At 46.9% G+C, this 23032-nt stretch overlaps 1 protein-coding gene and 1 long non-coding RNA gene across 8 annotated transcripts in view; one reads left to right on the top strand and one right to left on the bottom strand.

Moving 5' to 3' along the window:
• The window catches only part of Brd1 (bromodomain containing 1), a 47866-nt gene extending 42512 nt beyond the window's left edge, over positions 1 to 5354 (top strand). For all 4 annotated transcript variants that reach the window (XR_015624122.1, NM_001108103.3, XM_087557512.1 and 1 more), the window contains 5 exons: positions 737 to 872; positions 1315 to 1442; positions 2420 to 2529; positions 2709 to 2863; positions 3900 to 5354. Coding sequence is in view for 3 of the 4 variants with exons in the window: in NM_001108103.3 (NP_001101573.1) it covers positions 737 to 872; positions 1315 to 1442; positions 2420 to 2529; positions 2709 to 2863; positions 3900 to 4083 (713 nt within the window). In the remaining variant the exon portion in view is untranslated. The remainder of the gene's footprint in view (positions 1 to 736; positions 873 to 1314; positions 1443 to 2419; positions 2530 to 2708; positions 2864 to 3899) is intronic.
• An 802-nt stretch (positions 5355 to 6156) lies between these two features.
• On the bottom strand, positions 6157 to 21332 carry LOC108351525 (uncharacterized). Of its 4 annotated transcripts, none has more exons than XR_015625845.1 (5): positions 21115 to 21332; positions 20258 to 20337; positions 18744 to 18825; positions 18002 to 18067; positions 6157 to 6942 (listed from the first exon to the last, which is right to left on the bottom strand). It is a non-coding gene; the product is annotated as an uncharacterized LOC108351525 (long non-coding RNA). The 4 variants fall into 4 exon arrangements; XR_015625846.1 differs by having other exon boundaries at positions 6204 to 7059; positions 21115 to 21299; XR_015625843.1 differs by lacking the exon at positions 6157 to 6942 and adding an exon at positions 11429 to 11703 and having other exon boundaries at positions 21115 to 21321.
• Between the last annotated feature and the right edge of the window lie 1700 nt (positions 21333 to 23032).

Genomic DNA, 23032 nt, shown 5'->3' with positions numbered 1-23032 from the left:
TTTTTGCTGGTGGTCAGACCCAGGGCCTGCATGCATGCTAGGCAGGTGCTCTGTTACTGGACTGTATTGCCCTGATCTCTCTTTGTGTTCCTCCCTTTCCCTCCCCTCTCCTCCCCTCCCCTCCCCTCTCCCTCCCCTCTCCTCCCCTCCCCTCCCTTCCTACAGTTGTGCATGACCAGTGTATTTTGTGGAGGACTGCAGTGTTCCACCTCCCTCGGGTACTGCAGGGCTCTCATCTAGACACTGCTACCTTGTCTAGTGAACAGTCTAGTTTTGTTGTAAGCTCACAGACCTTACAGCATGGGATACGTTAACTTGGGAAGTGGTGACAGTTTCTTTTTGCTTTGCACTCATGGGACTCATTGAGCAAGTGCAGAACTGCTCTGACTTTTTCCTTACACAGCAGTGCCTCTGCGTCTGTCCACTGAGGTCATGGGAGTGAGAGATGAGGTGCTGGCTTTTTTGTGTATAGAATGTTCTTTGTGGGACCAGTGATGTAGCTCAACTAGCTGGACTAGCAGCCGGGAACTCTGGGCTTGAGCCCCAGCACCTCAGGAACCAGGGATGGAGGCAAGAAGATCAGAGATTCAGGAGCAACCTGGACCTGAAACCCTGCCTCACAGAAGCACAGTTATTTGGAAAACTGATTGTAATTTTTGAGGAGGAGAAAGGTATTAAGTTGAGCTAGTGCTCTGGTATATTGTGACCATGTATCTGTCTGCTTCTTGTGTTCCAGGTCTCACCAATGGCTTTGGGGGTACTAGAAGCGAGCAGGAGCCAGGCAGCGGCCCAGGGAGGAAAGCTGCGCCCCGACGGCGCTGTGCATCTGAGTCCAGCATTTGTTCCAGCAACAGCCCACTGTGTGACTCAAGGTAGCCCTCTGCCTTCTGCAGCAGGGGCCTTGGCCGCCTTCTGAATGAAGATCTAGAAAGATTGCCCTGGAGTTTTATGTGTGTGCTCTGCCATTCAGGGACAGTTTCTCATGGGATAAATTGAACCTGCTCAGTAGAATTTAACAGAAGTCAGAAGTTACTCTAAATTATACTGTATAATTAAATCAGCATAATTAAACTCTGCACCTCCCACTCCCCAAACCTTTTCTCTTACTAAGATTGTGGTGTGCACTGAGTGCTCTGCCTGCCGGTACTGTAGTGACCACTCTGTCAAGTGGCCTCATGGGGACAGGCTTACTTTCCTTGGGTCTCCACACCACATTGTCCTTTGGCAGCCTGGCACCTGGTATAGGATGAAGCCCCAGGAAGGGCACTATAAACCGTAGTCTGAGTTTGACTCATCTCTGCTTTCCTCCCGAAGCTTTAGTACACCCAAGTGTGGCCGAGGGAAGCCTGCGCTTGTACGAAGGCACACACTGGAAGACCGCAGTGAGCTGATATCTTGTATTGAAAATGGAAACTACGCCAAGGCGGCCAGGATTGCAGCTGGTGAGTTGGGATACAGACTTGGATGGAAAGGCAAGGTCTGGTCTTGGTGGCTTGGGGCTGTGAGTCAAGCCCCCCACATTAGAGGAAAGGAATAAGCATATGCTTAACTCACTGATGCTGGGGTTTCAGGCCTGTCCGGAGCTGCATTGTATTTGGCTTGGGTAGTTCCTGATGATGGAATTTGTCCAGGACAGGGTCTGTTGAGGATATCTGCCTTGTAACTGAAGGTGTCACAGCAGGCTGATCATTCCTAGCTTCAGGCTCCGTGTAAGGGAGGAGTGCCTGCTAGGCTGATGCTGTTTAGATTTTCCTGTTAGTGGACCAAGCCCACTCCGGGGATAGAAGTACTTGGCTGTTGTTTGAGGCTTGTCAGGGCAAAGACCTGAAATTGAGAAGGGCTGGAGACTGCAGGGAATGGGCTGTGGCCATAGAGGCTGCAGTGCAGTGCGACAGCAGTGCTGGAGGTCCTGGGTTACGGAGAAGCTAGGACATGGTGCTGCTGAGAGTGGCATCACTTACCAACAGTAGTCGGTGAGGCCTGTACACAGGCGTGTCCTGGGCGGCTGGATAGACTCAGCGAGGCTCACAAGAGCCAGGTGGCAGTAGTTTGGAATAAGCCAGAACTTGTATTTGGCTGTTTGGTTGTGTAATAGGCGTCTGGTACATGCTAAGGATCCTGTCTTTAGAATCGAGGTTTAAGTATGGCGAGGTACAGGGGACCTGAAGTCCTAGGCCTTAGAACTGGGGGTGGTGGGAAGCAGGGAGCCCTTTGGCAGGCTTCTAGGCCTCACTTCCACGGGAGGAACAGTGAGGTTCCTGCTTCTCCTGGCTGAGGTGTTGTAGAACTATCTGCTCTAGCAGCTAGGGGAGCTGGGGCCTGAGAGGAGTGGGACTTTTTCTAGCCCCAGGCTTAGTGGCTGTGTTGGGTATTAGTGGTTCTCCTGCTTGGTCTGACTCAGGTGTTCCTTTTTTCCTAGAGGTGGGACAGAACAGCATGTGGATTTCCACCGATGCCGCTGCCTCCGTCCTGGAGCCCCTGAAGGTGGTGTGGGCCAAGTGTAGCGGCTATCCCTCCTACCCAGCACTGGTGAGTCTGGAGGCAGTGAGTAGGGTGTTCTGGTGGGACCTGGGTTGGGGCGCCAGTGCATGCTCTGCACCTTGCAGTCTGTGCTGCCAAAGGTGTGATTGTCAGAGCTTGGGGCAGGTGTATGAATGGCTGTGGGTTTAGGCATGTGGCTCTGAGTCACTGGAACATGTCCTTGGCAGATTATTGACCCCAAGATGCCACGAGTGCCTGGCCACCACAATGGTGTCACCATCCCCGCCCCGCCCCTGGATGTGCTGAAGATCGGTGAACACATGCAGACCAAGTCTGAGGAGAAGCTGTTCCTTGTTTTGTTCTTTGACAATAAGAGAAGCTGGTGAGTGTGGTGTTTAGAACTCTACAGCAGGCGGAGCTGGGGTTCTGTTACACCTGGGGCTTCGCTTACCCATGCTGAGTCAGGGTGCCTCCGAGCAGTCTTTCCTGGTCCTTGTCTGCTGCCGCCTGGGCACGGTGGAGTGCTGGTCTCTCCTGACAGCTCCTCTCACTTCCTAGATCCCTGAGTGGCTCAGGCTGTCTTCAGTTCTTGCTCTAGACTCTCTTGCAATGGGCTTTTTGATCCTACAGCTCTGCCAGGACACAAGCTCCACCCCTTTCCACCCTCTCTATCTTCCTGTCCTCTCTCTACCCAGAGCTACCGGAACTCCCTTATGCCACGGATCAGACCCTAATATTCCCTGAGGGTATTATCTAGTGACACCTTGACCATATTTAGTTGAATCCAGCTCTTTCCTGTGTAACTAGGTCCTTTCAGCTGGCCTTGCTTAGGACTAAGAGGTGCGTCAGTAGTTAGTGTCCTGTTGAGTGGCCACTCTTGGGGAGATAGCAGGTCCCCTGTGGTCCTCTTCTCTCTGCCTGGCTCTGGCTCCTGGCAGTTGGTGTTCATTGAGGCTTAGACTGGCCTTGCCCACTCGATGGTTCTGTGTATAGTCTTCTCACCCATCCTAGGAGGCCTCCTTACTCTGCTCCAGAGTTCACTGGCCTATGTTATGTGTATACATATCCTGCTTGGTCCCTTACATACACGTGTACCTGGGCTCACCTAGTGGGCCACACACTTGTGTTATCTTGGGCCTGTTCTGTGTGCATAGCTGTATGTTCCAGATTTATCTCCAAGGCCACTTTCATGTGTATGGAAAAGAGGATTGTATTATGGTTTACATGCCTTACCTGAGTCCAGACAGGGCTGGCTAGGTGGATGCCCTATGCAGCTGAACTTCCTGCATGAGGTGTCCAGCATGTGGGGAGCTTGGGTTGGGTACCGCCAGGTTCCTTGTTGTGCACATGGGCTGATGGTTAGTGGGCCATACCAAGTATGGGCTGGCGGTTCTTATGCTCTGTCTTCTCTTTAAAAGGCAGTGGCTTCCCAAGTCCAAGATGGTTCCTCTTGGTGTGGATGAGACCATTGACAAACTGAAAATGATGGAAGGGAGGAACTCTAGCATCCGGAAGGCTGTGCGGATTGCATTTGATCGAGCCATGAATCATCTGAGCCGAGTCCATGGGGAGCCAGCCAGTGACCTCAGTGACATTGACTGAGGTGGCTTCCAGCAAAAGGCAGTGGCTAAAGCCACAGCCAACCAGGAGCCCTGTCAATAGTGTTGATAAGCTGTACATGTTTGTATATTGTTCAGAACTTAACTTATTCTGATTTTCTAGGTGTAGTTCTTTAATTCTTTTTCCCCCCCCCGGGAGGGGAGGTTTCACTTCCAAGTTTTCTATGAAACCATCTGGTCTTGGCTTTGCAGGTGAGGAGGGTCTGTTCCGAGCAGTGTGGTGTGGGGTCCCACTGCAGGTGCCGAGTGCCGAGGCCTCACTTACTTCTAATCTGTAGGGTTTTTTTTTTTAAAGACTTTTGAATGTTTAATAATTTTGTAGATCATGCTCTTTACACAGAGTACCGCTTATTTAATAAGACGGGGTGTAAATTTACAATGACAAATGTGTATTTTAAGAAAGAAAATGACATTATTTTGAATGGTACTTTGTGCAAAGAGGGAATAAATTTATGCTGTGTGCATCACTTGCAAATCACCAAAAAATGTCCCGCCAGCTGCTGCCGGCCAGGGCCCGTTCTCACCGTTCTGACTGCCCTGAGTCTCCTGTTCTGCCCTGGCTCCTGCAGGCGTGCCTCCCAGCGGGTTATTTATTGTAGAAAGTGTACTCATTTGCTTTATAATGAAAAAATAAATTTGCAAAGGTATATTGATATGCATTTTTATACAGGCACATAAAAACTCAACTTGGTGTGGGAGCAGAATGTGTTGCGAGGTTATATACATGATGGGCCTGTGTGTACTTTGATTTTTGTAACTTGTAATCTTTTGTTTACAATGAGGAGCTTTCTGTAACTTGTTTTAATTTAGAACACTTTGGTAGCAATAGACCTTTGGATACATTTTTGTATGGTACATGTGATGTATATAGAATTAGTACTTTATTTTTATTTCTAAGAGGTAAAGCATTATGTTAGGGGAAAAGGCAGGGTGGGTTTCCAAATTTGCATTTTTATATTAAAAATAAAGTGAAGATTTGGACAGTGTGGCCCTCTCATTCCTGCATCACTAGGAGGCTGGGTGAGCTGTAGCCTGAGGTACATGTGGGAGCACTGAGGCCTTGAGTGGGTGGTGTGACCAGGTGTGACACACTTGATCTAACAGCTGACCTGGGGTGGCATTATTTATTATTTTGCCTAATCATATTTTTATTTTAAAGCTAAATAGTTACTAAAAATTTTAAATGTTCTTTTAAGTCTACATGTTTGTAATATCTCCATAGAAACTTGAAAAATAAAAAGTCTTCCTTTGGTAGTTTTTGTCCCGTGTTTGGCAGATGGTTAAAAAAAAGGGGGGGGTCAGCATCCCCTTCTGGCTCTCTGAGGAAGCCTGGGGTGGACTGAGGCAGTGGACCTGTGCTGATGGTGTGCTGACACTGTTGACTGTCCACTGCTGTCCACTGCTGCCGCCCCACCTCCTGCTGTTGGTTCTGGTTTGAGTTGTGGTTGATTTTTGCCCTGGGACAGCCCGTGGGGTGGAGCTAGTGCATGTGTGGGCTGGGGTGTGAGCTGCTACAGGAATGGCTTGGTGTGTCTTGAGATTGTCAAGGATACAGAGAGCTAACAAGAGGTTGAATCCTGTTGTCATCCCTGCTTCCTGGGAAGCCAGGGCCAGGTATCTCCGCCTGAGAGATTGTCTGAAATGTTTCAGAACTAGCTGGGTATTTCTCAGCTCTCATTCCTGTCTCTCCAACCCCCTGATCCAGATCTCACTGTGTACCCCACTGGTGTAAGGCCAATCTGTCCAGACTTCCTTCCCTGACAATTTAGAAGGTGCCAAATAGACTAGGTGACCAGTCACCCTGGAGCCCACTAAGCAGCATCAACCATGGAGGCAGGGATGCGAGCACCGTCCTGGTTGAATAGCAAGTCTCTGTGCTGAATGTGGCCTTTTGTGGGAATGGCTTGGTCAGAGAGTGTGACCTCAGCCTAGAGTGACACTTTGGCTGGGCCATTATGGACCAGTGTTGGGAGTGTGTATTGCGTCTCAGGAGGCCCCCATTGTCTTCTCAGACTCACAGCCTTAGTCCTGGGACCACACTTAAACTGTTGGTTTTTTTTTTTGTTTGTTTGTTTATTTTGTTTTGTTTTTCCCTTTTTTTTTAAGTTTTTGAATTAAAAAAATCTTGAATTCCATATTTGTATACAAAGAACTGTAATCATACCCACCTCCAGGTCCTTATTCTAACTCTTTCTGTATCCCCCAGGTGTACTCATGTCCCTCTCTCCACTTGTTTTTCCTTATTAGCCCACTAATTCCAGTTAATGTCCATATGGGTATGGGGCCATCCATGGAGCTTGGGAACACTAAAAGGTGTCTACCCCAGCAGCCATTAAGTGCCAACAGCAGCGACTCCTTAGTAGGGAATGGGGCCTGGAGATCATGGGCCTCATCTATACTGGGAACTCAATGGTTCAGTCTTGTACCGGTTTGATTAGATAATCACAGCTGGCTTCTGTGGGTTCATGACTCTGCCATGTCTGAACGAGTCATTTCACAGCACACGGCTTCAACTTCTAGCTCTTACGTTCTTTCCTCACCTCTTCTGTGACATCCCCTTGGTGTGCGAGGGTGTTCATATCCTACTCAGGGCTAAGCTCAGTTTCCTCTCAGTGCTTTGATCTGCTGGTTGTGCGTATTTCCACAGACGGCTGAACACTTTACTGCCTCTGATTTATGTTGTGAGCAGCCGAGGTCCTGGGCCAGCTCTGGTTCCCATCCTGGCGCCGAAATGAGTTGCTTGGGTGTCTCTCTTGGATTCATGTTGAGAGATGGAGCTGGTCCAAGCATGGTCGTCTTGAAGACACAGATGGTTTTCCTCCATCTTTTTGTGTACACGAATCTGTGAAATGGTACCATGACACTTGTTGCCTTCCGAATTAGCAAAATTTCAGACCCAAGACACTAAAACTGATGTGTATGTATGAACATTTCATAGTGAAATTCAACTGTGTGATACCTTGAAAGAAAAAAACGGAGAGTTGTAAGGTGGACCAGATGTAAATGAAGCCCACAGAGCATGGTGGAACTCACTATGTGCTAGCTGTAAAGAAAAAATAATTGAGAGATGTAAGGTAGACACGAAGCCCACACAGCTCAGTTTACAGGCATTAAAAACAGCCTGGCGGGTGGCGCAGGCTTCTAGTCCCAGGACTTAGAAGGCAGAGGCAGAGACCAGCATAGGCTACACAGCGAGTTCTCTGACCGCCAAGGCTATATAAAGAAACCCTGCCTTGAACTGTACTCCCCCTCTAACATATTTACTCCACTGTGTGTATGAATGCTCTGCCTTTATGTATGTATGCGTGCCTTGGAGGTCAGAAGAGTGTGTTGGATCTCAGGTTTTAAGCTGGCCTTACAGGGGCTGGGAATCAAACCCAAGCCTCTGCAAGAGCAGTTGTTCTTAGCCATGGAGCCACCTCTCCAGCCCTTCATACCATGATCTTCAAAAACCTCCCAAGTGCTGGGATTAAAGGCATCCACCACCACCATCTGCTGTTAAAAAAAAAAAAATCGCTTTTTAAAAATTACGGTAAAAATGTAAAACCAACACCCTGGAAAATACAACAACAAAAAAATCAGAGTGCCCACAAACAAAAATCAGTTCATGTGACCTCTCTCCACCTGGCCTCACCACAGCCCTGGGTGCAGAGCCCCCACCTGAAAGCTTCTTCCCTAAGTTCTTTTTCCTCTGCAGCTGGAGGGCAGACAGGAAAGCAAGGTCAAGCCAGTGAGGAATTGGGGGTGGGGTGACATGAGGAAATACAGTTGAGTTGTGTTCTTGTTTTTCTTTCTGGCTACTGGGGTGTAGGTTTGATAGATGGCCTGGAGCAGCCTTTATGGACCGGGCTGAGTGTGACAACCACAAGACAGATGAGCCCTGTGGCTGCAGTCTAATGCAGAACCTCCCTGTGGGTCTGAACATTGGTTATGTGATAGAAACATTTATACTTTAAACCCTGTTATGTTTCTTTACAGCTGGTAAATTTCAAATCGTTCAAAACCAGGGTTGAACACTTTGAGGCCGGTAACCTGTGGCCTGGTTCAGTTTTTGTTAGGTTGATTTTGATTGGTGTTAGATGTAGTTCATGGTGAAGCAGGGTTTTGGATTCTGGTGGTTCTGGGGACTTTCCTCTCTTCGTGTTGATCAGTGGGCTTCTAGAAAGCTCAAAAGGCATCCACCACAGCTTCTTAGACGTTCTCAGACCCTGCCGTTTTCTGAAGATCTGAAGCAAGTGCTCATGATTTGGTCACTTAAACTACACTCCTCCCTGCAGACTAGTGGCTGGTGCTCCCCAGATTATGATATATGGGCATTTGAGAGCATGAGGTGGTAGGGTGCTCAGTCTAGGGTGCTAGGCTTAGTGAGTGAGGAACCCCCAGAGAAGAGAAGAGAAGAGAAGGCTGCCGGAGATGCAGCCCAGTGCTCCCAGGGGCAATGCTACTCTGGACGTGGGGCCTCACTACCTTACAGCCCTAAATACCCATATTATCACTACAGAGGGATTGATGGCTCCAAACAAAAATAATTGGCCTTGGTCACAACCGAGATGAGCGAAGCCTGTAGAGACGATGTCACCTAATTTGTTGGTCAGGTAAAGAGAAAGTGAAGAAGGTGTGAGGAATAGGGTGGTCATTGCCCTCCCACAGAGAAAGCAAGTAGATCACTTCATGGGGTCCTGAGAACTGGGTCCAAGGGGATCACATACGGTCAAAGTTCAGTTGGATGTGTCTGTCCAGTGGGCATATATGCCACTTTGAGGTCATGCGTGCTCAAGCTATGCCTAGTGGGTCCCTTCTGCTGCCTGTGGACCATGTCTGCCTGTATGCTGCCATGATGATAACAGTCTAACCCTCGGAACTGTTAGCCAGCCCCAGTTGAATGTTTTCCCTTGTAAGAGTTGGTCTGGACATGGCATCTCTTCATAGCAATGAAACTCTAACCAAGATGACTTGCTTTAAGCAACATGCCATTTAAGTAATCAGAACTTGGGCTCACGGAGCCATAGCCTCATTGCTACATCCGCCCATTTACCCAGGAGACTCAAAGAAAAGCTCTGATTCCCTGACTATGCCGGCTGAAGCTCCACCAGTGCTGTGGCGATGTCTCCGGGTTGAAGTTTAATGAGAAGACCCATAGGTTAAAGGCTTGAGATAGGGGGCTCAGGTGCAGGCAGGCAACTGTGTGAGCATCTTGCTAGGCAGGCCACTCCCTCGTCAGTGGCACCAGCTACCTTTGAAGATACAGTAGATATTTTTATTTAGTCATTCCTAAAGGCTACAAGTCAGTGCTTCCTCCCCAGTTTCAGATGAGACCACAGGAACTGGCTTACTTCCCATTTCCAAGTTCTTGCGCTCTGTCACGTAGCTAGCTGACAAGGCTGCATGGCAATGTTGGGGCAAGGGCAAGTACTTCAGGTGGAGTATTGCTTCAGAGGTCCAGGGGACGGGAGGGGAGGAATTCTTGCACCCTTGCCACATGGTCTCTGGGTGTCCCATGTTGCTCCCCCAAGTACCCCTGTCTCTGGTTGGCTCTGTAGCCTGCCTTATCATTCCCCTGGATGGGGCTTCTCCCTACCTTCAAGATGATGAAACAGGTCTGTGTATGGAGGTGTGAGTCGTATAGAAAATCAGGGGTTCAGGGAGCTGCGGACTGACCAGGGAGGGAAGCCCTTTGATCATGTTGGCGGAGGTCTGGAGGAGTGAAAGGCCCTTCTGATGGGTCCTGCCCCGGGCAACACCTGGGGCATGGACAGCAAACCCAGGTGGGTGACAGTATTTACCTGCTTCAGCGTGGAAGGCTCTTGGTGAATGACCCTTGGCTGAACAGATAGCTCCCCAGGAAATCTGGTAATGTGAGGACAGCTGTGACCAAGTCCCCTGAATAAACACTAACGGCTAAGTCATATATCCTGGTCCTGTTTTCTTCTTTTAGACAGGTTATTATATATAGCTTGAAACTTGCTATGTAGACCATGTTGGCCTTGAACTTGGAGAGCTCTCCCTGCCCCCCATGTACTGGTACTGAAGGGTGCACCACCGTGCCTTAAAACATGTTTTCACTGGGCTGGAGAGATGGATGGTGACATAGTGAAGAGCACTGGCTTCTCAAGGACCCAGATCTGATTCCCAACATCAACACTGTGGCTTAGAACCATCTGTAACGCCAGTGCTAGGGGATCTGGCGCCCTCTTTTGGCTTCCATAGGCATTAAGTGCCCAGGTGGTAGATGTTCGTACATGCAGGCAATACTTACAAGCATGAAATAATAAACTTAAAATGTCTTTTTAAAAAAAGATTTATTTATTTATTTATTTATTTATTTTTATTTATTTATTTCATGTGTGTGAGTACACTGTCGCTGACTTCAGTGATGGTTGTGAGCCACCATGTGGTTGCTGGGAATTGAACTCAGGACCTCTGGAAGAGCAGTCAGTGCTCTTTACCGCTGAGCCATCTCTCCAGTCCCTTAAAATATCTTATTTACTTCATTGCTCATGAAGTTAATACTTGGACGTGTGACTAGATTTTATGCAGGCCAACAAAACACCTCACGTTTCAAGAACAGGATATATGTTGAGGTTATCATTCATGTATAATTTGTTAAAACAAACAAACAAAAAACACCACCCCACCTCTGTCCCCAAACATATCATGCAGGTGTTTGACAAATGTTGATCAGAAGTCTGCTAACAAATTGGGAGAGATTTTGGCCACACCAGTGTTTTGTTTGGATTCCCCCAGAATGCTGGGACTAAAGGTGTATACTGCCACACCTTTTGGAGGGATGTAGTTAAATAAATGTACTAAGTGAAAAGTCTCACCAGGAGGCCAGGCTCCTGTCCTTGTGAGACTCTGAGCCAAATGCTGGGTGGTGGGAAGTCCTGCCGGAGTCTACCCTTGCCCACAGCTACTGAGCTGATGCAGTAGCCAGGGTAACACACAGATGCTTACAGCTCTGCGGCTGACTGCTTGGTTACAGAGTCCATGCCCAGATGATCACAGCAGGTAGGGCCAGAAACTGGGCCAGGCTCCACTGGCCAGCATCTATTGCCTGGGGGAATCCCGTGGCATGTGCTGTGTGTCCGAAGGCTGTGGGTCTGTTCCCCAGACTTTGTAAAGAGTAGTTCCATCTCCCTGAAGTTCCTTGCTATTCCCTCAGGTCATTCTTTGTGGGTGCTTTGTGGTTCTTGGGGGCTGTTCTGCTCTTAGCCACTGCTGACTTTGGGAAAGATCTAAGTGGGTGTTCTGAGCAGCCCTTGCTGGGCCACCAATGACTTCTGGTGTAAGCTACCCCACTTACTAAGGTCCTGTTTCCCAATCGGTTCTTTTTTTTTTTTTTTAAAGAAATCTTTTTTATTTATTATATATATGTACACTGTAGCTGTCTTCAGACACACCCGAAGAGGGCATCAGATCCCATTACAGATGGTTGTGAGCCACCATGTGGTTGCTGGGAATTGAACTCAGGACCTCTTGAAGAGCAGTCACTGCCCTTAACCACTGAGTCATCTCTCCAACCCTCCGATTGATTCTTGATCTATCAGTAAAGATGCCAAGGGCCAATTGCTTGGTGGAAGGAAAAGGGTGGGACTTCCAGGTCCTGGGAAGAGGAAGAGGAAGATCAGGAAAAGAAGGAGGAGGAGGAAAAGATAAGATTGAAGGTGACAATGATGTGGTGGTGGTGGTGGTGGTGGTGGTGGTGGTGGTGGTAGGACACAGAGGAGGAAGGGAATTTTTCACCATTCTTCAGAGGGAGAAAAGGAGACCAGCCATGTGAGATCGTGGATGGAACAGCTATAGACTGATTCCCCGGTGGGAGGTTAGGGTGTTGAGCAGGGAATAAAGGTGGCTGAGCAAGTGAATCTGAGGGTGACTGAGAGGTGCTGAGCTCAGAGTATTGGGAAGAGTGTGCTAGCCTTGGAAGAGTATTGGGAAGAGCGTGCTAGCCTTGGGAGATTGGAGGTGCCCAGCAGTTGGGCCCAGGAGGCAGGTTGAAAATATACTAATGTGTGTGTGTTTTATCTGCGTATCTGAGGGAGCCTGGGTGGGGCTGGTGGCATGGGCCACCCAGGGCTTAAAGCAGGGTAGCAAAAACTACATGCTACATTCTGGTGGTGCTGTCTGTTTGAGCTATAGCCCATTCTGGATAGTAGCCTCTGAGAAAAAGTGTCAAGAGCTAGAATTTGAGCCCTATGTGGGCAAATCGAAATGTTTTCCATAACGCCCAGCTGCCCTGGGGATCTAGCCTCCTGGTGGGAGGGAAAGAAAAGACTTTGTAGATGTAGGCCCCAGCACAGCAGTTCTCAACCTGTGTATTGTGACCTCTCTGGGGGTCGCATATCAGATATCCTGCATATCAGATTACATTACATATCAAATTTCAACTCATAACAACAGCAAAATTAACAGTTATGAAGTAGCAACAAGATAATTTTACGGTTGGGGTCACCACAACATGAGGAGTTGTATTAAAGGGTCACAGCATTAGGAAGTTTGACAACCACTGAGAGGGATAGGCCTTGGTTAGGGTTGACCACCACAGAGGTCTGGGGAGAGAGGCTGGTCAGCAGGAAGATCTTAACAGGCTCCCTAGGGCACCCCCAGCCCACTCTTTCTCTCTAGATCCTTTAAGCTTTATTGAGGCAGCAGACATGTAACAAAATTGATGTTCTTACTATGGAATTAGATGCTTGTGAACATTAGCTCACTGGGAATTGATTTGTACACCTGCTTGGCAGGACTCTGTCTATAGAGGCCTCAAGGCACAGGCTAAGGCCCTCAGTATGTAGAGCACAAGTGGCAGAGACCTGGGGAAACCTTGGACAGCAGCAGGACCCCCTTACACTGTCTAGGATTGAAGCAAACATTGCACCCTCAGAAGCAAGTGCTGGGATGTGTCTGCCCCATCTGGCTCAGAACAGTGGTTCTCTGTGGGTTCTCGTGCTGCCGGCTGGAACTGAAGGCTGATCTGGAACCCAGGCTGCCTCCTTCCCATAAGGTGCTGTTCTGGCCTCTGAGGAACTTACCAGAAACTTACACTCTTCCCCTTTCACTACTGATGTGCTAACCAGCTGAGCAAGGGCAGAAGACCAACTTCTGATGAGGAGAAGCTGTTAGAAAAGTTTATTTTTAGCCGAGTGGTGGTGCCACACACCTTTAATCCCAGCACTCGGGAGGGAGGCAGAGGCAGGCTGATGTCTGTGAGTTTGAGGCCAGCCTGGACTGGTCTACAGAATGACTTCCAAGACAGCAGCTGTGGCTCCACAGAGAAGCCCTGCTTTAAAAATAAAAAAAACAACAAAGAAACAAACCAAACCAAACCGAACCAACCAACCAAACAACAAAAAGGAAAAAAAAGAAAGAGAAAAGAAAAAAAGGAAAAAGAAAAGGTTGCTATCGATCAATGGCGTAAACCTACACCCTAGAGCAGCTATGCCCAGTCAAAAACAGCATCGGGAGCTTGGGAGACTGCTACAGCACCAGGTCAGGCTGTTGGTACCGACCATCTCTTCCAGGATCCCGGAGTCATTTTTCTGGGAAGATGGAGCTCCTCAGACATCTCCCAGTCCTGCTAGGTCCAGAGGCTAGACCTTGTGGATGTAGTTCTTGCAGGCTTTGGGAGATGCTTAGTAGAAAGTAGCTGGAACTGTGCCCTAGCCAGGTAGACCCAGGGGTCAGCTGAACTCTACCATCACTTCTTGCCAGGACCGGTGGATTGAACAGAGAGGGTTCTGAACACCAGGCACTTAGCCTAGGTTGGAAGTGGTGAAAGAGACTGGCTGTGCACTGGCTCTCCTGGGTTGGGGTATAGCATCCCAGGCCTTGACAGAGCCCCTTGGGTACCCTGGCTAGTAAAAGGCCATCCCACCACTCCACACTAGGGATGGAAGCCAGAGGTAGAGCACTTCTTTTTTTTTTTTTTTTTTTTTTTTTGTTCTTTTTTTTGGAGCTGGGGACCGAACCCAGGGCCTTGCGCTTCCTAGGTAAGCACTCTACCACTGAGCTAAATCCCCAGCCCCAGTAGAGCACTTCTTTAGAGTGCACTTTGACTCCCAACACTCACAGGAGGAAGAGGAGGAGGAAGAAGAAGAAAGGGAAGGGAAAGGAGAAGAGGGAGAGAAGGGAGATGGAGAAATTGGTTTGTGAATGATGAGGTACGTTTAGACTTTTCTCTTGATAGATTTCTTCAAGTTAATTGAAAATAAAATGCATGATCTTTTCTTTTATGAGAAAAGGCAGATTTAGCTGGGACTAATCAGCAACGGGGGCCAGAGAAAACTCAGAGACCGTGCAAGGAGAATAAAAGTCTGAAGACGTTTGAAAGATATTGTAATTCTCTCAAAACAATGTGCAGGATGATGCATTAATATCAAAGCCTGGAGTTACCGTGCGCTCCTCTGGGCTACCCGAGCCATTATCCCAGCTCCGCTGCTTTCAATCTCACTGTCATTATCTCTTAATTAAATCATGTTATTGATGGGGCTGGCTGTCACATTTATACTGACTGCTTCTGATGGGCTACTGTGAGAGCTGGGGGCTGGAGCCCATAGATATCTGCCTGGATTAAAGGATGTTTCTGGGTCCTGGCCCCTCACCATTTCTCTTTGTAGAGATGGTCCTGCCTGTTTCTGTCCCCACCTTTCCTTGCAGAAACCTGTGGCTTTTGGTACTGTGGGTGCTGAGTGGCTGGCGATCTGCCTCCCTATGACCTTCGGTTACGCTATCTTTTGAACTCAGCCAGAAGGCCCCCAAAGGTCCCAGAGACCTGAAGGAGCCTGGTAACAAAAACCACACACACCCCACTTAAAGGATCTACTTCTCATCTCATTGTTTCTGGAGTGGGAACAGGATGCGATATAGTTGTGTGTGTGTGTGTGTGTGTGTGTGTGTGTGTGTGTGTGTGTGTGTTGTCTTAGCTTTAACTGTCGACTTGCTACAGTCTAGAAATCACCAGAGAGGAAAATCCCAATTGAGGAATTTCCTAGATCAGATTGACCTGTGGACACGACTGTAGGGGATTGTCTTGACTGTTAGTTGACACAGGAGAGCCCCACTGTCTTAGGGTTCCTGTTGCTATGAAGAGATACCATGACCCTGGCAACTCTTAGAAAGGAACGCATTTAATTGGGGATGGCTTACAAGCAGTTTCTGAGGTTTAGTCCATCATTGTTGTGGTGGGAAGTGTGGCAGCACAGAGGGCAGACATGGTGCTGGAGAGGTAGCTGAGAATTCTACATCCAGATGGACAGACGGCAGGAAGAAAAAGACATTGGGCCTCACTTGAGCATTTGAAATCTCAAAGCCTATTCCCAGTGACACACTTCCTCCAACAAGTCCACACCTACTCCAACAACAAGGATGCATTTCCTAATAGTGCCATTCCCTGAGTCTAAGGGGGCCATTTTCATTCAACCACCACACGTCTACTCTGGGAAACACTAATCCTCGGGCAGGTGGTCCTGGGCTTTATAAAGAAGCTCGGTTAGCATGGGCTTGTGAGTGAACCAGTCAGCAGAGTTCCTCCACGGATCTGTGAGTGAATTCCCTCGTTAGAGGAGACAGTGTGCGGAACAGCAAGCAGGCTTACCTTCAAGTTACTAGTTGAGTTCCTGCCTTGACTTCCTTCAGTGAAGGACTGTGACTTCCAGGTGTGAGGCAAATAAATCTTTCCCTCTCCTCAGCAGAGCAACAGAAATGAAACTAAGAACAGGGTCCCTGCCATTGATCTGCCACATGGATGGAATGTCTTTGGGAGGAACCCTACTTAGCTCAACATGTGACTTATACTTGTTGTCCCTTTTGGTGGCGGTGTCCCTTGTCTCTGGCTGTAGTCTTGAGGCTGTTTTCAGGTCCCCGAGGCTACCTGTAGGTTCCTACAATGTGTGTTTTCAAAAGGCTGCTTTGCTTTCAATGCAGGGAAGAGGGACCCCAGCAAGAATGTGTGCACCTTCACCTTTGTCCCATCTTATGGTGAGCATCAAAAGGGTCTCACAACATTCAGGAGTAATATATACCGGGAGCTCTCCAGGATGGGGTTACCTTTCAGATGAGTGAGTGCTGCTACTCAGTGGTCTGAGAACCTCCACATAGACTCCATGTGGGTCTTTGGGATGGGAAAGGCTGAGTTCCTTGCCCCCCTCAAAGTTTAAGATATTGTTTTCCACCCTTACCAAGCCTGCATTTTGGGCAGGCCCATATGTGTATTTGCCTAACCACAGAACACCTGTGGGTTTGCTTCATCCAGTAGCAGACAATGTATTCTTCGCATGCTCCTAGGGAACGTTCACCACAGTAGGCCATTTTAGAAAACACACCTTACAAATTAAGAACACACACACACACACACACACACACACACACAGACACACACACCACCATCACCACCACCACCACCACCACCACCATCATCATCCTCATCCCATATGTGATCTCATCATACCACAGTGTTGTTAAAATGTAGGATTTGATACCTGATCATCCCAAAGCACTTGGAGAATAAGCAACAAATGGGTCAAGAACAACTAGGAGAAAACTGAAAGAATATTTTGAACTAAATGATTATAATGCAATTTATCTGGAATTGTTGGATGTGTGGAAGTAGTTCTTAGTGGAAATTTATAGCATTTGATGCATGTGTTAGAAAGAAGAGAGTTCTAAAATCACCCACACTCCCACCAAAGGACTCTAGAAAAGCAATATCAAAATGATTTCTAAAATAATCCACAATCATAAGACAGAACTGCAATCCACAAAATTGGGAAGGTTCAATAGACTGATAAACCTCTAGCTAGACCAACTAAGAATAAAGTCAGTAGAGCTCAGAGGAGCCATTAGTACAGATCTTAGAGACACTGGCAAGGTAACAAGGAGACATAGCCCACTGCCCACCTTGGACAATCTGTGTGCACAGGACAAAATGTCACACCGGAAGCAGACAATCTGGAATAGGCCTGTATTTATGAAAGTGATCAAGTCAGTCATCATTTACCTTCAAAATAGGATGCACAGGCCAGATGGTCTCCTCATTGGTGAATGCTACCAAAATGACCACAACATGACCAGGGCAACTCTTATAAAAAGAATCGTGGAGGTTCTCTACAGCCCATTCCAGCGAAACAAAACAACTATACAAGCAAACAACACTACAACAAAAGACCTGGAGGGGCAGCTCATAATTCACTCTGAGGACAGCAGAATCCTAACTCTGAACCAAACAGAAGCATAAAAACAACAACAACAGCAAAACCCCAAACCAACCAAACAAAACCCCTCCACACCATGATCTAGGTGTGGTGACCCATGCTTGCGATGACATCATTTAGGAGCCTGAGGCAGGAAAATTGCTGTAAGTTTGAAGCCAGCATGGGCTGGGTGAGTGTTCTAGTGGTGTGAAGAGACACCATGACCAAGGCAACTCTTATAAAAAGAAATGATTTAATTGGGGCTGGCTTACAGTTTCAGAGATTTGGTCCATTATCATCAGGGGAGCATGGCCCTGGAGGAGGAGCTGACAGCTACACTCTGCCTCACAGGCAGAGAAGGGGGCGGGGAGGGAGAGAGCGCTCAAAGCACATCCTCGCTGGCCACACCGGCCCCAACAAGACCTTTCCTCCTAATCCTTATAATCCTTTCAAATAGTTACACTCCTGGTGACTAAGCACTCAAATATATCTATGGGGCCATTCTTACTCAAACCATCACACAGACACAGGTGAGTTTCTATGCATTTGAGGCTAGCCTGGACTACCAAGGGAGTTCCAGGCTAGCCAGGGCTACATAGTAAGACCTTATCTCAGTAAATAAATACATTTATAAAAAATTACTTGTAATATAATAATTGTATAAATTCATGTAATAGGATGCAATGATCAAACTGAATTAATTATCATACTCCTTACCTCAAACATATTGGTTTCTTTGCTGTAAAACTCAACAAGTATTCCTTTGTAACCATGAGCTTCTTCCTGAACAAGGGGATTTAAAAAAAAAGTTGTTTTTTTTTATTCTCCCTCTTATGCTAGTATCTTTGCTCTCTCTCATACTGTATTAGTCTATTTTTTGTATGTGGAAGCTTTTTATTTTTTATTTTTTGACAAACTCAACAGAGGTTATTTTCGATATCTTCCTATGTTATATGTAGACACAGACCCAAGATTATGTTCAGTAAGATGCTTGTTGCAATGTCTTTATTCATTTTATTTTTTCATATGATTTAAAAAATTTATTAATGTTGTTCTTTCACAATTAAAACAAAGAAGAAAAGGAGTGGGAGGAGTGGGGCTGGAGAGATGGCTCAGCAGTTAAGAGCACTGGCTGCTCTTCCAAAGGACCAATGTTCAATTCTCGGCACCCACATGGTAGCTCACAGCTGTCTGCAACTCCAGTTCTAGGGGATCCGACACCCTCACACAGACACACATTCAGGCAAAACAGCAATGAACATAATTTTTTTTTAAAAAGGAAAAAAATTAGGGAAGAAGGAGAGGCCATATCTTTTATAAACAGACTCAGAATGCATTAGATACACATATAAAATTGTTAAAGAAATATTAAACCAATAAAATAATCCCAATTAAAAAAAAACTTTCCACAAAACACTTAGGAATAGAGTCCAACAATGAATGTAAAGATCTTACTTACTTAACCAGATGGGATTTCTCCTAGGAATGGAACGTTGGTTCAATACTTAAAGGCCAACGACACAACCAATCACATCACCAGGCTAAAGAAGAAAATGACAAAGATTATGCCAATTAAAAGAGTGGGCTGGAGAGATGGCTCAGAGGTTAAGAGCACTGACTGCTCTTCCAGAGGTCCTGAGTTCAATTCCCAGCAACCACATGGTGGCTCACAACCATCTGTAATGGGATCTGATGCCCTCTTCTGGTGTGTCTGAAGACAGCTACAGTGTACTCATATAAATAAAAGAAAAAAAAGGGGGGGGCTGGAGGGATGGCTCAGGGGTTAAGAGCACCAGCTGCTCTTCCAGAGGTCCCGAGTTCAATTCCCAGCAACCACATGGTGGCTCACAACCATCTGTAATGGGATCTGATGCTTTCTTCTGGTGTGTCTGAAGACAGTGACAGTGTACTCACATACATAAATAAATCTTTAAAAAAAAAGAGAAAAAAAGGGATTTGACAAGGTTCAACTCCCATTCTGCTAAACACTCTGAGTAAACTAGGAATAAAACAGAACTCCCCTAATTTGAATATCTACAAAAACTTTCTGTGACCATCATAGCCAATGCTAAACCACTAGATGCTTTCTGTTCTTTTCTGAAGACTCAGTTTAGGGGATCTCCTCCAGGCAGCTTTCTGGCTTTCATTTCCTTTTCGGAAAGTAAAGACTTTGTGCATTGCAGTTCCCTGAGTAGCCACAGCATAGTGTCTGTGTCTGTTGCTCCTCTCAGGGCGGGGTTGGTGTCATTGCCTCTAAGCCTGACAGAATACTGGGAGGAACTGGCTGAAGGACGGATGGAGGAGAAACACAGAGCACCACCAGGTCAGAGCACTCTTGGGGGTTCTCAGAAGTGGCCAGGGAACACGCAAAGGCAGGTTCCTAAGTGGCTTTCCGCTCTGCTGCCCCCTGCTTGTGATGAACGGGTAGTGGTGATCACATCTCAGCTGGTGATGCCAATGGTCGAGTCCTCCAGTGAGTGAGCAGTACTTCAGGAGCTTCACGATCCATCTGAACACAGATCTTCTGGTGATGATAGGCTGTGTCGTCTATCCATCCCTCTATCCACACACACCTACCTCTCTACCCTATTAACATCAGCTCATCCACCCTTCCCTCCGTCCATCACTAGTCCCTACAACCCTTCACCTACATCTTCATCCATCACTTATCTCTTCAGCCCTACAGCCATTCCTGCATCCACCCACCCATCTTTCTGTCTCCCTATGAATCCATTCTCTCTTCTACCCACGTGCCTACCACCTCTCCATGCCTCTACACATGCCTCCATTTTCCCAGACAGTACCCATATCTCCACTACAAACCATGGGTCCATCTGTTCACTGGATGTTAGGGACTGAATTAACAGGACTGAATACCTGTTAAGGCTTGAAGGCTGTCTTAGGGTTTCTATTCCTGCACAAAACATCATGACCAAGAAGCAAGCTGGGGAGGAAAGGGTTTATTCAGCTTACACTTCCACATCGCTGTTCATCACCAAAGGAAGTCAGGACTGGAACTCAAGCAGGTCAGGAAGCAGGAGCTGATGCAGAGGCTATAGAGAGATGTTACTTACTGGCTTGCTTCCCTCGGCTTGCTCAGCTTGCTTTCTTATAGAACCCAAGACTACCAGCCCAGGGATGGCACCACCCACAATGGCCTGGGCCCTCCCCCTTGATCGCTAGTTGAGAAAATGCCTTACAGCTGAATCTCATGGAGACATTTCCTCAATGCAGGCTTCTTTTACTCTGATGACTCTAGCTTGTGTCAAGTTAACACACAAAACCAGCCAGTACAAAGGCTATACAGGAAGGTAGTTTTTCCACATAAGATACCAGCATAGGGGCCCACTTACTTAAGCCTACTTTTCAAGTTCGTTGGTTTATTTGTTCCTTCCTTCCTTCCATGAGGGATCTGGGATACAGAACATTTCAACTCTTAAGGAGACTGTGTTCTAGAATTAATTTGAAAAACAAGCAAACAAACAAACCAAAAACCAAACAACGAAACAAACTCTAGTGCTAAGTAAAGAATAGCCACAGAAATGCTGTTTGGACAGAGAACTCCAGGCTTCTTGGTCACCATAGAGAGGTTTACACTGAAAAGTAAGAATGGCTTTGGAAGTGAGCCCTGAGGGCTGTGAGCTCCTGGAGCCTCTCTCCCAGGACTCAGCACAGGCCTGGCAGTTCAAGCTTCTTAGAAAGCCAGACTGGGGTTGGGGATTTAGCTCAGTGGTAGAGCGCTTGCTTAGCAAGCACAAGGCCCTGGGTTCGGTGCTCAGCTCCGGAAAAAAAAAAAAAAGACAAAATAACAAAAAGAAAGCCAGACTTACGTGGTTAAAGCTCCGAATAGACCTGTCTCTTCTCGTCACAGCTCAGCAGGCTTTGGTGTGTACTCCTTACAGCCAAGCACACATTTGCAGCGTAACGCAACGCACACTTTCTGGGAAGTTTGTTGTCTCTTCAGCCCCAGGGTCTTACAGCCCTGGTGACTGACCTTGTTGCTTTGCCTTTTCTTATAGGCAGAGCAGAACAGAGGACGCCATCTTGTGAAGTGTGAGCATGCGCGCACATGCGCACGCATGTACACATAAGTTGTATTTTCATGTATATAAGTGTATGTGTGTAAGTCTGAGGTCAATGCTGGGTATCATCCTCAAACACCTTCTATCTTATTTCCTAGAGTTTGGTTCTTTGGCTAGGCTGGTTAGTGAACACCAGGGCCTCATCTGTCTCCACACCACAGCATTGGCTTTTAGTTGGATGCCGAGGAGCTGAATCCCGGCTCTCATGCTCGCACAGTAAGTGCTTTACCCACTGAGCCATCCCACTGACCCTGCTTTCACCTTTTATTTACTTAAATTATTTCTCATGTAGCTTAATTAGGCTGGCCTTTAACTAGCAATGAGGCTGAGAATGACCTTAAACTTTGACCCTCCTACCTCTACGTCCCCAGACTGGGTACAGGCGTGTGCCATTACACCTGACATTCTTTTTTACTGCTGGGAAGTATTCCAATTTGTTATCATACTATAATTTATCTACTCTCTAGTTTGGGTGTTTGGCTATTTTAAGCAAAATGTTTATATCCACTTATAAGCCGTGGCATGGGACATAAAATTTCATTTTTCTTGAGTTATTAAATGACATGGTAGCTATAGGTTTGGCTTCATAAAACCCACTGATCTTTTACAAATTTGGTGTTTTGTTCTGCATCCCCAACAGCAATGCAACAGACTTCTCTGCCAGCATTTGGCATTTTCATTTTTAAGGAACTAATGCAGCCCTCTGCTCCATCAAGTCTGATGATTACAATAAACCCAATTTTCTAAGAAGCTCAATTTCGGTACATGATGAAAACCACACCCACATATTATAAGCAAACCACAGCAAGCTAGCACTAAAGAATTAAAAGCGGGTGTGTGTGTGGGGGGAAACAGGCAAAATGACAGCTGAAAATGTTGCATGAAAAAAAAAAAAAACAAAACCATTGAGAACCTAGCACAGCATCTGTGAAAATATCTTTGAAAACCGAAGGCAGAATGCAGGCTTTCAGGCATACAGAAGCCAAAAACATATATCTTTGTCTGTTTTCTGTCACCAGCAATAACACAATACCATAGTGTGGATTTTATAAGGATGGTATAGTTAGTCTGTGGTTCTTCACTGTCTCAGAGCTGACACTGGTGCCAGTTTTCCTGTCAGTGGGTTCCCGAGAGAGTTCAGGTCATCACGGAGGGCATTTCTGTTCTCTCTCCCCCTTTTTCTTTTATCTAAAGCACCTGGACTCAATCCTAGGGTTCCACCCTGTTGACTTGGTCTAATTACCTCCCAAAGGGTCGACTTCTAAACACCTAAGTCAGATTAAATTTCCATCCTCACGATGCCTCACAGGAGGCGTTAAAACTTTGGAGCTGAAGCCTGGGAACGCTCAAACCACCCTCCAAACCACAGGAGTGTTTGTTAAAAGACACTCCACAGAGGGTTAGGCAAGTCTCCCGGCAGAGAGAAAAGCATCCTCCAGGCACGGATTGGCCAAGCTGCTTGAAAAATGCAGACAAAAGCAATAACTCAGATATGTTGGAAATGCTTGCTATTTAACAATGTATCTAACTGTTAAAAAAGCCGTAGCTGAAATGTATCAGGGGGATTATAACCGATATAGTGAGTGATCAGATCATAGCAGACAGGTGAAGTTGACGCAGAATTAACTGTTCAAACACTTTATATAATGTGTGAACTGGTGCAATT

Source organism: Rattus norvegicus, chromosome 7 (assembly GCF_021556685.1).
Source record: "Rattus norvegicus strain SHRSP/BbbUtx chromosome 7, alternate assembly SHRSP_T2T, whole genome shotgun sequence".
Lineage (NCBI taxonomy): Eukaryota > Metazoa > Chordata > Mammalia > Rodentia > Muridae > Rattus > Rattus norvegicus.
Note: the sequence above shows the minus strand (reverse complement) of the source record. Positions and strands in the feature narration are given on the sequence as shown.